The following is a 15,337-nucleotide window of genomic DNA, read 5'->3' as shown; positions in this document are numbered from 1 at the left end:
GGTTTTGATACAGTGCCGCCTGAAGGATCGAGGGTCACGGGCAGTTCAGTGTTGGTTTTTGGACGTGCGGCTTACATGCAGTGATTTCTCCAGATTCTCTGAACCTTTTGATGATATTATGGAACGTAGATGATGAAATCTCTAAATTCCTTGCAATTGTACGTTGAGGAACATTGTCCTTAAACTGTTCAACTATTTTCTCGTGCACTTGTTCACAAAGAGGTGAACCTCGCCCCGTCTTTGCTTGTGAATGACTGAGCAATTCAGGGAAGCTCCTTTTATACCCAATCATGGCACCCACCTGTCCCCAATTAGCCTGTTCACCTGTGGGATGTTCCAAACAGGTGTTTGATGAGCATTCCTCAACTTTCTCAGTCTTTTCTTGCCACGTGTCCCAGCTTTTTTGGAACGTGTTGCTGCCATAAAATTCTAAGTGAATGATTATTTGCTAAAAACAATAAACTTTATCAGTTTGAACATTACATATCTTGTCTTTGTAGTGTATTCAATTAAATATAGGTTGAACATGATGCAAATCATTGTATTCTGTTTTTATTTGTTTAACACAACGTCCCAACTATATGTGTACATATATATGTATGTGTGTGTGTGTATGTGTGTATGTATATATATATATATATATATATATATATATATATATATACACACACACACATACAACACACACACATACATATGTATATATAGATCTATATTTACATATATAAACATCTATATCTATATATTCACATCTATTGATAGATAAGATATACAGTGGAAACTTGATAAAACAGACCCCGATACAACAGACCGTTGGGACTGAACAATGCTTCCAAAAATGCTTTCCATTTGTTCTTTAAAATGCCATTGACAAATTCTATTAGTCTGTTCTATCAAGGGTCCACTGCGTATATAATTGAAAATGTCTATGATTTGAACAACTACAATCATTCTTAATGAGTAAACTACAATTTCCAGGTTGTAGTGTATACAACCAATACCATTTGTATCATCCATGTTAAATTACAGCCATGAATGTGTTCTAAGGAATCTGAAAAATATCAGTTGGTATTAAGTGAACTGTACAACAAAACTGATGCAATCTCCGCCCCCAAAGTCACTTAAATCCAAAATAGTGTCCACAATGATACATGAAATCATCCTGTTCACTGAGAACAGCACAGCTAAAAGAGACAAAGACAAGTGTGGTGACGTTCAAGCTCTGTCATAATTAGAAGTCAAGGTTACGTTCAAGTGAGGATGCACGACTGTGATGCTTCCAGAGAGCGTGGGCGTTCAAAACCAGAGATACCATTGACACTGCGGTGTGTTTTTAGAACAAGGATAGGTCTGGAATGTACTATAGCATTCTACGCAAACACAGCAGTTTATAATAAACATAGCAGTCAAAGATGTAAAAAAACAACCAAAGGTTTTAGTCCATTCTTCAAACTGTTTAAAAAAAAAAAAAAAACCATCTTGTCTCTTGACTGCTCCAGCTTGTTATGTTCCGTTGGACACATCCTTGGAAATATCTCAGTAAACCCCTGTGCATAGTACAACCGTTTGACCATGAATGGACTTCAGGATATGACATGTCTGATGGGTGGCAATTGGCAAATGACCCCAACAAAAAAAAAAAAAAAAAAAAAAGAATCTTGCTTGTTCAAGTTTAACTTTCACGTGGACTTCTGCCTATAGTGAAGCGTCAAGTCCCCGCCACTTTTCCAGATAAAATATTTCACTGTTCGCAGGTCCATGTTTGGATCCAGAACCTAGTGGTGAGAAGAGAAGGAGACCAGTTTTTTTAGGGCAGTGGTTCTCAAACCTTTTAAAGTACCACTCCAAAAAATCCTGAGCATGCATTAGCAGAGGTTTTACTGCTCTTAACTCTGTGCTGTAATATGGGGGGGGGGGGGGGGGGGGGGGGGGGGGAAACGTACTTAAATAAGATTCAATAACAATATTCTGCACCCAAGTAGAAATAGTACCCGTTTGAAAACAGTTCTAAAATATTAAATGCAAATGTATTGCATTTAAAGGTTAAACACAATGGCACTGTACTTGTACTGAATTAAAACTAATATTTAATTCAGTGATTCTTTGCGTACCAACAAAACTTTAGGAGTCACTATCTTAGAGGATGCATTTAGGTTTGTGTAAAGGGATGAAAGGCAATCAAATGTACCTGGTCTTGACACATTAGCTCTATCTTCTCCTCAGCGAGCATGGCCATGTCCTCCTCCTTTTCCTGCTCCCCGGGCTTATCGTTGGCAGAGGAGCTGGTGGTCTGAGACTCGTTGTCCAGGTTGATGATCTTCTCATACACGTGCTCCATCACCTTCCTCACCTGCAGCATGTCACTGGCTGAAAGACGGTCCCTGTGGAGCGCAAAGGGTGCAAATAAAAATCAACAGAGAAGGCATTGGCGTTCTCTATGATAAAAAACAAGAAGAGTACTTGGGGGCGGGGAACTCACTTTTTCAGCGTTTTCGCACCAGAGGATGAATGAGGCTGGAGGTAGAATGGAATTTTGTTGAACTTGGGCATGTTTTTCTGGCAGAGGAGAAGGGGGCAATATTTAAGGGGAATGCTGCTCACAGAAACGCATACACAATACTTTTAAATAACAATAAAGCCTTTAAATTTGCATTTCATTTGTATCAGTATTAATCTTTTTGAATATTGATCATGTTATGTTGCACATCGAATGTAGAGTTTTGGTCGATTGTCAGATATTACTTAACCATTACCTGTATAGTAAAATGAACAAAATTTTACAATGACTAATTGAGAAGGTGAACATGACCACATTACTCACATCTACAGTTATATCAATGACCCATTGAGGAACAGTCTCATTCAGCAGCATGGACTCAGTCTCCCCGCCTGAATCTCGACAAAGCAACCTGCAGCAAAATCCCACCAGTGATGAAGTGTGCTCACTTTTACAGACGTGCAAACACCAAAGGCATGGAAAAGGGTGACAAAACAAACATTGTAGGCGGGGGGATTGGGGGATCCCCCGGGCCCCTGCAGATCATTTTTTAGTTTATTTTAACATGAATGAACCAATCTGGAAGACTCTGAAGAGTACAGTAAGGTAAAAATTAACACATTTTCTTCACGCAGAAAAACATTTATTTACACCACTCAAGTACATCATGTGGCTGTACAAATTTAACATTAAAATCAAATTTGCCTCATTTTCTTTGCTTTTTGGGTCTGGCTTCAAACTTGAGCCAGGCCCATCTCCACCTGCACCTGATTCCTGGTTCAAGCTGTGCCACACGAATAGCATCCTCCTCTCTAAGCACACTCGTTCTGGGAAATTGACTGAAATCATCACCAGCGCAATAAATATGACACTGACTGATCTGATGAAATGTCCACGTTTGGGCAGACGGTGCCAAACAAATACTACAATACACGAAAACTGTTGTTTTTGTTCGTCTAAATGTAAACACGAGTAGCGCGCAGTTCCCTTCACGGTGGTAACGACGACCTTCCCAAAATGGTGGCCATTTAGGCACAACGGTCTGGCTTATCTAGTGTTAATACCATGCCCGGGAAGCCCAAGAGAAGACGTTATGCGAGGTCATGTGACTTTCTTTTGTCGTTTGATTGCTGAACTAGGCTTAAACGTCTCGAGCGCTTAAATTAGATTGGCGCAAACAGCGCCCAATGTGGAAGTCCAACTCGTAGTCTCGCGCACAAAAATAAATAAATAAATAAATAAATAAGCAATAATTGAAAAATAAAAGTAGCGAGCTACATTTAAATCATTGTAACGGAGTAAAAGTACCAGTTACCGCTACATCCCCAACGAAAAACTTATCGGATCTATACGATTCATGAAAATGGCCTATTTTGAGTTCTAAACGGCGAATTTCGCCAAAAGGCAACTGATTTGCATGCTTTTAGTATTCATCCACTTTTTCCAAGGTGAAATTCTTTGATGATTTAAAAATCATTTTTCAAGATTTCCCAGTACCTTACAAACTGTATTTATGCTCACCTGCTCAAAATATTATTGTCGCTTTATTAAAGGAGGAGAAATGACAATGCTTACAAATTTCAGCTTTGTGAAGCTTCCAAAACAAATCATGTTGTATAATATAGTGCTTTGTATAAGTACGGTAGACCTGACTGGTTGAGCTCGTATGCAACAAGAAAGAAAAAAAACACAACATTACCTAAAAAGAGTTCTGCCTCCTGCTTCCCCAAAGATAACTGGTGTGTGTGGCGGCACCTGGAAGTATCCATTTCCTTTCTGGATCCGGTTCTCCTGCTCTCCATTCACTAAAGGCAGGTATAGCATTTGAACGGTTTACTCGACAAATAAAGCTTCATTTATTCAATTGACAAGTCACAAGTAACGGCGACCAGGCTTTGTGGTCTTCTAGTAAGAGGGGAAATTAATTGTACCTTTACTGTTGATAAATAGCCAGAAAAAAAACTCAAGTAATCAGACTTCCGGCTCTCCTCACCATGGTTCACTTCGTTCTCTTCCTCATCCATGGGATTGATGCGAGTTCTGGGCCAGAACTCCAGCAGAGCCTGAAGCAGCAGTCCACCTAAGTTTACTGCAGAGACAAAAGGGAAATATGACGGAAATGATAACTGCAGCATAAATGACATTTGGCCAGGTTTCCTACATTTTGGGTCGGATCCGTCAGAGCTTGAGAAACCCGCGTCCTTTGCCGACACCCAGGCCGCGAAGCAGTCGCTCTCGTCCAGTGTGATGGTGAGCATCTATTCAGCAGCACATCACAGAGAGGAAACGCAGCTTTTCGATCACCCGGTTCCTCATAAAAAGGCTAACAATACTGGATTTGTTTCGTTCGAGAATACAGTGGTACCTTGAGGTCAGAGTTTAATATTGTACAGTGGGGCATTTTTAAAGAATTTATTAGCACATGATGGTAGAAAATAAGTATTTGGTCAATAACAAAAGTTCATCTCAATACTTTGTTATATAACCCTTTGTTGGCAATGACAAAGGTCAAACGTTTTCTGTAAGTCTTCACAAGGTTTTCACACACTGTTGCTGGTATTTTGGCCCATTCCTCCATGCGGATCTCCTCTGGAGCACTGATGTTTTGGGGTTGTCGCTGGGCAAAGCAGACTTTCAGCTCCCTCCAAAGATTTTCTTTGGGGTTGAGATCCGGAGACTGGCTCGGCCACTTCAGGACCTTGAAATGCTTTTAACGAAGCCACTCCTTCGTTGCCCGGGCGGTGCGTTTGGGATCATTGTCATGCGGAAAGACCCAGCCACGTTTCATCTTCAATGCCCTCGCTGATGGAAGGAGGTTTTCGCTCAAAATCCCACCATAAGTGGCCCAATTCATTCTTTCCTTTACATGGACCAGCCGCCCTGGTCCCCTTGCAGAAAAACAGCCCCAAAGCATGATGTTATACCTATGCCTATGATGAAAATTACAGGGCTCTCTCATCTTTTTAAGTGGGAAAACTGCCGGCCGGCAAACTAGCACAATTGGTGGCTGACTAAATACGTTTGCCCCACTGTGATTAAAAACACCTTTCCACCTTGAAATGAATGGAAATGGCATTAATCCATTGCAGCCTCCCCATAAAACCCAACAAACATTGTGTTTTTTTTTACTGTTTTTCCATAAGAAAACTAGAACGCTATAATATTGTACAGAGCAATAACACTATTAAATTGAATAAAAAGATTTTAAAAGTTTGTGCGTCATGATTAATTCACCTTGACCCCTGGTGAGTGCAACTTAACCGGCGCGGAGCATATATATATATATATATAAATAAATATTATATATGTATATACTGTTATAATGTCTACTTGTGCTGCTGCACTGTTTGTGTTCAAATATCCGTTGCCTAGAGATTTATGACACTGCAACATAGAAGCTATTTGTTAGCCACGCTATGCTATTTCCCATGTGTTAGCATTAAGCAGGCAGACTTTAAGGCAAAGTTATCTGGTTGTTTTAAATACAAAACATGAAATTGTCTGTTTTATGTTTAGTTCCACAGTAAACTTCAACTGAAGGTGGCACTAAAGAACTTGTAGCCTCTTTGAAGAACTGTTTACGATTTGCCAAACTGCTGCTTGTTGGGAGTGAGCTGAGTTGAAAACGTGTCGTAGTATAAACTACGCTAACACACTAGTAAAACCAAAATTGCAGTAAATAATGGTATGAAAAACGGAGGTTATATAACACTTTTAGGTTATATGAATATAAAACAACTAATAATAAAACTCAGCGCGCCTTCATATATAATATACATTCTTATATTGTATTCTTACACCGATGCAAAAACTAGTTCATTGTGCGCCATTCGTAACAGAGGACCATTTTATTTTACGATGTCGATCACATTCCCAATACTGAATGTCAATAGATGAAATCAATAGTAATAGTACCATGCGTGTATTGAATTCTCAAGTGTCTTCTTAGCAGTGGATGACGAAGTCAAAAGACATGAACGTGTTTGTGAAGTTCATTTTTCAGTTGCCTTTGTTTCTCTCCTAAATTTCCTCACACAATCGATGAATCCAATTGCTCATCATTGCCCGTATCCAAAACAAATGACACAATATCTGTAGCTGTTATTTGCCATGAATGTAACCAACTTGATATAGTTTTATATGCTGCTATCCATTGGGCAGCTCCAAGTTTTGCAGTTTGACAATACTACTCCTCCAATATAAACACAGTTACTACACAACAGTTAGAATAATGTAGTTGTGAACTGTTTCCACTTTAGGATTATGACTCACCCCAGTTTTCAAATCAACTGAGAACCAGTTTGGCACGTAGACCATCTTGAAACGCTTTTTAATCTCCTCATCAAACTCCACTTTGCCTAGGTCTTCACCTTTGCAAGCCTAAAGATCACACAAGGGCTCCGTTCAAACCAAAAACTGAGTGAATAGGTTTCTGTGTGACTTGTCAAACATATTCTATTGCGATCATTTACCTTCAGGACATCCCAGAAAGCAACGTTGTTGTTGGTATCTTTGGTAAGTATGTGCCGCTTGTCATTCAGAATGTGGCACTGTATAATACTTGCACCTCCTACAAAGGCAATTCAGACGTTTGCTCATTAAACTGAGAGAGATGCCGAAGAGAAATCTCGTCTGACATATGTTTACCCTTGATGACTTGGTCTGCCTGTGTGCACAGTGGCGTTAGAGGGGTGCTGCAGTCATTGTCGTACTCCCCTGATGATCTGAAGTTGTGCATTCCCTTGAGAGACTGTATAGAAGTACATCGAAACAATCAAATATACACTTTGCTATATATTATCGAGCGGTTCCTCACTATGCCATGCCAAATTACCGTTGTATCAACTATATTATATTACTGGTTTGTCATATAGAGCTCTCAAACATTTTACACCAAGTACCACCTCAAAAAATATTTTGCTTTCCAAGTACCCTCATAATGGCCAACATTAAAATACATATAGAAAAAAATATTTTGCTTTCCAAATACCATCATCATGGCCAACATTAAAATACATTTATTAAAAAAAAAAAAGGCTGAGGCTTTAGTCCTAAAAAGCACATTTACTGTACTTAAGTTAAATACAACTGAATTGTACTGTACTTATGGAAAACATGTACTGTACATGAAAGTTTTTTTATTTATTTTATTTTATTTTTTTAAAGTACTGTCCTTGATTTAAACAAAAAGTTTCAATAAGCTGTTGCATAGCTACAAACGTTATTCTAAAATGTTTGATTGTATGTCATATTTTAAATGTTGCAAATTGCATTTGTATTTAATTCAGTGGTCCTTTGGCGTAACACGAGAAAGAGACCAAGGACCACTAGTGGTACTTGTACCACACTTTGAGAATCACTGATATCGGGTATTTCTTAAACAAATAGCAGGATGACATTAGATGTGGTATCATTGAATTTAACTACACTGTATTCTGAGTTGTTATGCTCACAGGGCCGTTGCATCACGCATGCCTACCCATTTATTAACAGATGACTTGGTGGTGGAGACCCAGATAGCAGGAGGTGGGTCAGCAGATCTGTCCAGTTCCATCTGCGCAAAGAACAGATAGGAGCAAGCTTGAAAGGGAGTTCAGTGCATATACAGGGGTTCCTCGGTTTACAACATAGTTCTGTTACTACGGCAGCAACAAATTTGTATGTCTGTCGGTTTTAACACTAACTTACGCTAACACAGTAAAGTCATAATTTTAGTAAATATGTGTATGAAAAAACACTTCTAGGCCATAAATATAAAAGAATTAAATGAAAAACAGCCTTTACAGTGGTAAATGAGCGTAACTTCTTGTGCTGGATGACAAATGTGTTGTTACACCACTATGCAAAGTAGATCATAACTCGCAATTAATTACCTCAGAATGTTATATATCAGTATCATATTAAACTGAAGACCCCTTGTGTTTATTGGTGATACACCGAAATGTCGGCCGCCGAAATGTTTTCGGCTGAAAACAGGCCAAATGTGCATTTTCAGTTTCAGACCGAAATACTTTTTCACCAAAATAAAGCTACCGAAATAACATGTCACATGACAAAGACACTGCCGGCCGGCATGCACGAGTAAAGACATTTACTATGAACAAGCAATGTCCTATTGAGCTTTGCTGAATATCCCGTGGAATTCACTGGGATGTCACTTTATTATAAACACCCTACACTCAAGGTTATGATAGATAGAAAAAACATTTTTCTTCAAGCACCACCGCTCAAGTACATGTTGATGTACAAACTTAAGATTAAAATAAATTTTGCCTCATTTCTTTGTTTTTTTGTTTGTTTTGGCCTTAAACCTGAGCCAAGCCCACCTGCACCTGATGCCTGCTTCAAGCTGCTCCCCGTGAAGAGCATCCTCCTCTTTAAGCACTCTCATTCTGGAAAACAATTGACTAAAATCGGTCTGTTTCACTTCATTTTCCACTATTATCAACTTCAAAGACTAATCGTAAATGCATCCTCCCGGAAAATACAAAAGACCAGTGCAACAAATATGACACTGACTGATCTGATGAGCAAAAATGTTGCTTAAATGTAAGAGTAGCTATAGAGGATGTCCGCTCCTATTGTGAGTTCAAAACGGCGAATTTCGCAGAAAGGTGGTTGATTTGCATGTATGATATAGTTTCTGCTTTCCCCTGTTCTAGGGTGGAATGCTTGTTGCATGGTATTTTGAGGCAGCCACCCCAGCTACAGCTAACGCAGATAAATACGATGCCAAGCCGCGGAAGCGAACGTGCGCCTCACGTCCGTTGTCAACGCAGCACAAGTCACTAAATATCGCCTCCATGACAGCGAAAAAAAAAAACCACACACTTTTAAACAAGTTTCCCTCTTCTCTCAGCTTCAAAATGGTTTGCTTTTCTCCCATAGACAGCTCTCTGGTCTTCATGTTTGCTTAACAGCAAATGCAGTTTTCATAGGTGAAATCCAAAGCCAAATACAACCACTATCAAATGTTTAAACAATTAAAAGGAAACACCTGAGAAACACCCATCAGTCACATGTTCCAATACTTATGCTCACTTGAAAAGTGGGTGGCTTCAACCAAAAGGTGCTGTGTCCTCAGTTATTTAACACATCTAGATGTGAATAGCAAGAAATAAACGCTGGAGCTCTGAACTTTTGTCTCATATTAATCTTTTGATCTGAAACTCAAATGTCTTCAGTATACAACAAAAACAAAGGCATTCACCTTGCCGTTACAATACCTTAGTGGGGGACTGTATACACTATATTGCCAAAAGTATTCGCTCACCAGCCTTGACTTACATATGATTTAAGTGACATCCCATTCTACATCCATATGGCTTAATATGATGTTGGTCTACCCTTTGCAGCTATAACAGATACAACTCTTGTGGGAAGACTTTCAATAAGGTTTAGAAGTGAGTTTATGGGAATTTCTGCCCATCCTTCCAGGAGCATATTTGTGAGGTCACACACTGACGTTGGACGAGAAGGCCTGGCTCACTATCCACTCGAAATCAACCCAAAGGTGTTCTATCGGGTTGAGGGTATGACTCTGTGCAGACCACTCATCTAGTTCCTCTATACCAAATTATCTCATCCATGTCTTTATGGAAATTGCTTTGTGCACTGGCACACATACATGTTGGAAAAGGAAACTGTTTGACTGTCCAAAATGTCTTGGTACGGTGAAGTGTGCCTTTCACTGGAGCTCAGGGGCTAATAATTTGGACATTTCCAACTTTGTGGGGACAGTTTGGAGATGGCCCTTTCCTGTTCCAACATGACTGTGCACCAATACACAAATCAAGGTTCATAAAGACATCGATGAGAGAGTTTGGTGTGGATAAACTTGATTGGCCTGCACAATACTGACCTCAACCCTATAGAACACGTTTGGGATGAATTGGAGCAGAGACAGAGCCAGGCCTTCTTGTCCAACATCAATGTGTAACCTCACAAATGCATATCTGCAAAAATTGTCCAAAATTCCCATAAACACACTTCTAAACCTTGTGGAAAGCCTTTCCAGAAGAGTTTAAGATGTTATAATTTGCAGAGGGTGGACTGAGGTCATGGGATGTCACAAATTCATATTCAGGTCAAGGCAAGTGAATGTATACTTTTGGCAATATAATGTATTACGTGATGTGAAATAATACAGGATCAGCTTTGGAGAAGTTCATTTTATAGTTCAAAGGTCGGTTCTTCATTCCAAAAATAAACTAGTTCAGTTCATAATTCAAAATTTTGAACTAAGTTCACCGGTCCAAAAACAAACTAGTTCATAGCCCCCCAAACATGCTTTTCTTCTTATTTGGAGAACTGGGCACTATGGCATACTTTAAAAAGTTGGTTTTACTAAGTTTATGTTGTGCGTTTTAATATACTACCAGTTAAAAGTTTGGACACACTTTCTAGTGCTATTCAATGAGACAGTGTTCAGGCTTTTGACTGGTCGTCTAAGTTAAAATGTGTTTAGAGTGTGTCGGCGGGGTGAAACTATATTTAAAAAAAATTTATACAGTCTTATCGATAGCGCAGATATTCACACATTAGTTGTATTTTTTAAACATGTTCCTTTAGTTTCCCTTTGGGACACTTGATTGTTTTTTATTTGTTTGCTGACAAAGTCCAAGTAATGGCTTCTTACTTTTAGCACTGGAGCCTTCTCCTCACAGATGAGAACACGGATGTCCGGGTTGCGCAGGTCTGTGCAATAGATCTTCTTGTCTCGACCTCCAGAATAGACATGCGTGAAAGCCTCATTGACCTGTAGGGCCCAAACGCCTTCATCGTGCACACGGTACGTTGCGATGCATCGCTGCTGACCAAGGGACCACAGACGAATTGTTCCATCTGAACTGCCTGACAGGCACTGCAGGGTAGCACAGCAGATTTGTTGTCACCCAAAATGAAATATCTAAAAAATAATAATAATAATCTACCAACCACTAGCAATTTTTAACAGCTAAACTCACTTGAGTACCATCCCGATTCAAAAGCAGCGACTTGACATTATCTGTGTGGCCTTTTAGCTTCATCAGTTTTGCACATGTTCGTGGATCCCACACTCTCAGCACCTAAGTGGAAAAAAAAAAAAAAAAAGGCTTAAAGAAAGGCAATTGGTGGCAATAAATGTAAGGATGCTTGTCAGTTCAATTAATTACATGATCCAGTAAATAATCCAAAATATGCACTTCAAATTGTCATAAAACAAGTTTAATTTCACTTTCACAGTTCAGTGTCAGTGGGCTACACAATCTAACAAATTGGGTCCATAGACAACTAAATATTCAAGGCATTCATGATACAATTATCTCAATCAATTATCTGATCTCGGCGGACGACTGGTTAGCATATCTGCCTCCCAGTTCTGAGCACCGGGGTTCAATCCCCGGCCCCGCCTGGGTGGAGTTTGCATGCTCTTCCAGTGCCTGCGTGGGTTTTCTCCGGGCACTCCGGTTTCCTCCCACATCCCAAAAACATGCGTGGTAGGTTAATTGAAAACTCTAAATTGCCCATTGGTGTGAATAGGAGTGCAAATGGTTGTTTGTTGATATGTGCTCTGTGATTGGCTGGCGACCAGTTCAGGGTGTACCCCGCCTCTCGCCCGAAGATAGCTGGGATAGGCTCCAGCACGCCCGCAACCCTAGTGAGGATAAGCGGAACGGAAGATGAATGAATGAATGATCTGATCTCATTCTAAACCACTTTTAAAGATTAGCTTTGGTGTTTTGGTTTTGTCTAGAATTGGCTGAAATTTACTTCTTCTCTTTAGTTATTAAATCGTAAATCTCTACAACTTTTCAAAGTACTTCCAGTAAGTCAATACAAAATATTACTGTACATCATCAATGGGGTTTATGCCACGGATGGATGAGACAGTGACAACCGCTTTGAACACAAAGACGTGTGGGCAGCGAGTCTCAGGTGTTACACTCCATATTCTGGTTATATTTTCTTAGTATTCCCTTACACGTAGGGCAGCATTCTGCCTGCAAGCACGAGCCGAGAAAAATCTTAGACAGCCCGTGTGAAAAAGGCTGGAGAAGCCTAACCTTTTCTGTGGATCCAGACACTATCACTGTGCCCATCTGGTTCATTGCCAGACTGTAGATTGAATCTTTGTTCCCACTGAGTGACGAAGCTGTTGCACACAAAATGTACTTAGTCATGCAAGGTTAAGTACAGAAAATACAATACACCAACCAGACAGTGACAGTATCTGAGCCAAAATGGAACAGTAAAAACACAACTTACTGGTGACAGTGTTGTTGGAAGCAGTGAGTGCTGTAAGAGTATTGACATCCCACAGAAATATCTGCCTGTCGAGCCCTGCCGATGCCACCAGTTCCTTGTCCTTAGCATAGGCTAAGGCTTTCACATAGTCTTTGTGTGTTCGTAACGTTGACATGCAAAAGCCTTTATGCGCATTCCATACTTTAACTGTCGTATCCGAGGAAGCAGATATCACTGAAAATACACATGATAAGCAGGTCAATCTACATCACGCAGGGCAACTGTAAATCTATTTTATTGAAGGCAAAGATTATAAAGATGTCGATGATCAAACTCACATGTTTTCCCATTGCAACAAAGAACTATGTCATTGACCCAGTCTGTATGATGTTCCATTGAAGCAATATATGGGTCCTGCTACAATGACACAGGACAAATGAACGCAAATTACATGCATGCTTTGTGAAGAGTTTAGCATCATCAGGTATAATAGAATAGTAACAGTCAATACTTTATGCTGGTAGACACTCCATATCCGGATGATGGAGTCCCTTCCAGCAGTGAAGAGGCGGTTCAACGCAGGGTCTAGTTGGAGAGCATTCACCCCATTTCTGTTGTACTTCTCCACCTCATCTCTAATGACGTAGGATACCTAAAGCAGCAGGAAGAGAGCGGTCAGCACTGAGCTCAGGCTGCTAATTCCCCCGCAATTACGTCACCTTTCTTCAAGACGCCCGAAAAATATTGACGTTAGCATTTACATCACGCGGCTGTCGTTCGCAAGACCAATTGTGGCTTACTGGAACGACATGCTAAATGAGGAATAAGTGTAAATCAACATATATGAAACGGTATCTATTGGGGCTCTATAGCAAACTTTGCCTTAATATACCCATGTGATGATAGGAGGCACTTAATGAACACGGAGCCAAACTACATCTGTTCTCCCAGCAATTAGACCGAGCCCACAAACAGCGGCGCAAAGCCAAGAAAAAGATCGAAATTAGGACAGCTCGCACATGACGGGTAATAGTTGACACGCGTGGTCGTGAGATATGCGCATATCTGCCACGTAGTCGTTGAAGTAATGCGGACAAAAGTGTCTCAATTTCGGCTCCGACGTTGGCACAAAACGCTGTACACTAAGCTAAGCTAGCTAAATTAGCCGGCTCGACTTTGAAGAGTCGTAACAGCGATGCTGCTCTTTTGCGATTCTTATTAATGGTTGTCTATTCCCCGCGAAAGAATCGTTTAAACTGACAGCCGTGCTGTAAACACTACCAAGTGCTCGGCGATAAAGCAACTATTGGAATTTACCTGTACTTTCCTCCGCCCAGCAGCATTTTGCCTGTGATGCGTGGCCATCTTGCATGTTGACAGTCAATTCGTGTGATGCTACATCCGGGACAAATGCAGAAAAACACGTGCCGCTATGCTCTCTGGGTAATGAGTTCAGACGCGTTCTTTGCCTGCACAGTTGCTGATCCCATAAGGCAATCAATCAATTGATGGATGGATCAATGAATGATTGAATAAATAAATAGATTGAGGCTATCAAACATGATTTTGTTCAGATTGGTGGACGGTTGAAGCGCTAAATATGAGATTGTTTCACACCAAAAATTGATATTTTATTTTGAACAACTTTCGTTCTACTCAAACAGTTACTAGGAGGACGGGGGCTTCTCTTCTTTCTTTTAGTGGCCACATGAGAAAAGAAATCATATGTTTTTAATTGCAATGTTGTATAAAGTTATTTATACCCTCTGCATTACATAACATTCATCTCAATTATTGGCAATGGGTGCCTTTTTTGGGGGGGGGGGGGGGGGGGGTTGAACACCTGCCGCTGCAAATGTCTATGCATGTGCCTGGGTAGGGCACCAAATATTGTTATTTTTCCTTTGATACTTCTTTTGAAAAATTGAATAGAGAAAAGAACACACTGCAGTTGTTGAAATATATTTACTCATTTACTCAATTATTTAAATGTAAAAAAAACAGACTGATTTAAGTCAAAAAGTAAAAATTTGAAATGATTTTTTTCCCTCTCAATTATAACCACTTTGATAGAGGCTCTGGCTTTTATGCTATCAAAACGTGTTCTAACGTACACCCAATTTTAAATAGGCCAATGAAAACAACTGAGCAGGTACACCTTACCCGCATGTGCGTTTTCAGATTAGAAAAATCGTTTTTGAACAGCAGAAGGTTGTAGTTTGTAGGCTAAGGAAAATAGTTCTCTTAAATAAGGCCTTGGCTGGGGAATATCTTCCTTTTCCAAATCTGTTGTGTCATCTTTAATGCTTCCCGGCTCACGTCCCTCTACGGTGCTGCCGTCCCTGTTATTACCGCCCCAAGATCTCAATCCTCCCTGTGTGTTTTAGGATCGATTTTAAGGTTCTTTTACTGGTTTTAAAGCGTCTTAACGGTCTCGGGACATCATATCTATCTGATATGCTTTTATCATATCAACTGTCGAGTGGAGGCATAATATGAATATAATAATAATAATAATAACGGCTCAGAAAATGGATGGATGGCTAATAATGGGTGATTTTGACAATCCCCCTTTTTGTCCCACCATTTTTGCAAGGTCACATATCGTGCAAT

General features: G+C 40.0%; 1 protein-coding gene across 2 annotated transcripts; it reads right to left on the bottom strand.

The window, feature by feature from the left end:
• Positions 1-691: 691 nt before the first annotated feature.
• Positions 692-14,114, bottom strand: LOC133411284 (WD repeat-containing protein 48). 2 transcript variants are annotated; one of them, XM_061693448.1, is made up of 18 exons: positions 14,042-14,114; positions 13,236-13,376; positions 13,063-13,141; positions 12,746-12,958; positions 12,544-12,632; positions 11,464-11,565; positions 11,136-11,360; positions 7,977-8,051; positions 7,145-7,247; positions 6,970-7,067; positions 6,770-6,877; positions 4,659-4,755; positions 4,491-4,586; positions 4,197-4,302; positions 2,822-2,909; positions 2,480-2,556; positions 2,189-2,381; positions 692-1,775 (listed from the first exon to the last, which is right to left on the bottom strand). In XM_061693448.1, exons 1-18 carry the CDS (start codon positions 14,087-14,089, stop codon positions 1,680-1,682), a joined length of 2,034 nt encoding a protein of 677 aa, XP_061549432.1. In that variant the 5' UTR covers positions 14,090-14,114; the 3' UTR covers positions 692-1,679. The 2 variants fall into 2 exon arrangements, with proteins under 2 accessions (XP_061549432.1, XP_061549433.1); XM_061693449.1 differs by having other exon boundaries at positions 13,063-13,138.
• Positions 14,115-15,337: the final 1,223 nt, after the last annotated feature.

Source organism: Phycodurus eques, chromosome 13 (genome assembly GCF_024500275.1).
Source record: "Phycodurus eques isolate BA_2022a chromosome 13, UOR_Pequ_1.1, whole genome shotgun sequence".
NCBI classification, from domain to species: domain Eukaryota; kingdom Metazoa; phylum Chordata; class Actinopteri; order Syngnathiformes; family Syngnathidae; genus Phycodurus; species Phycodurus eques.
The sequence above is the reverse complement of the archived record's forward strand: the minus strand, read 5'-3'. Positions and strand labels throughout refer to the sequence as shown.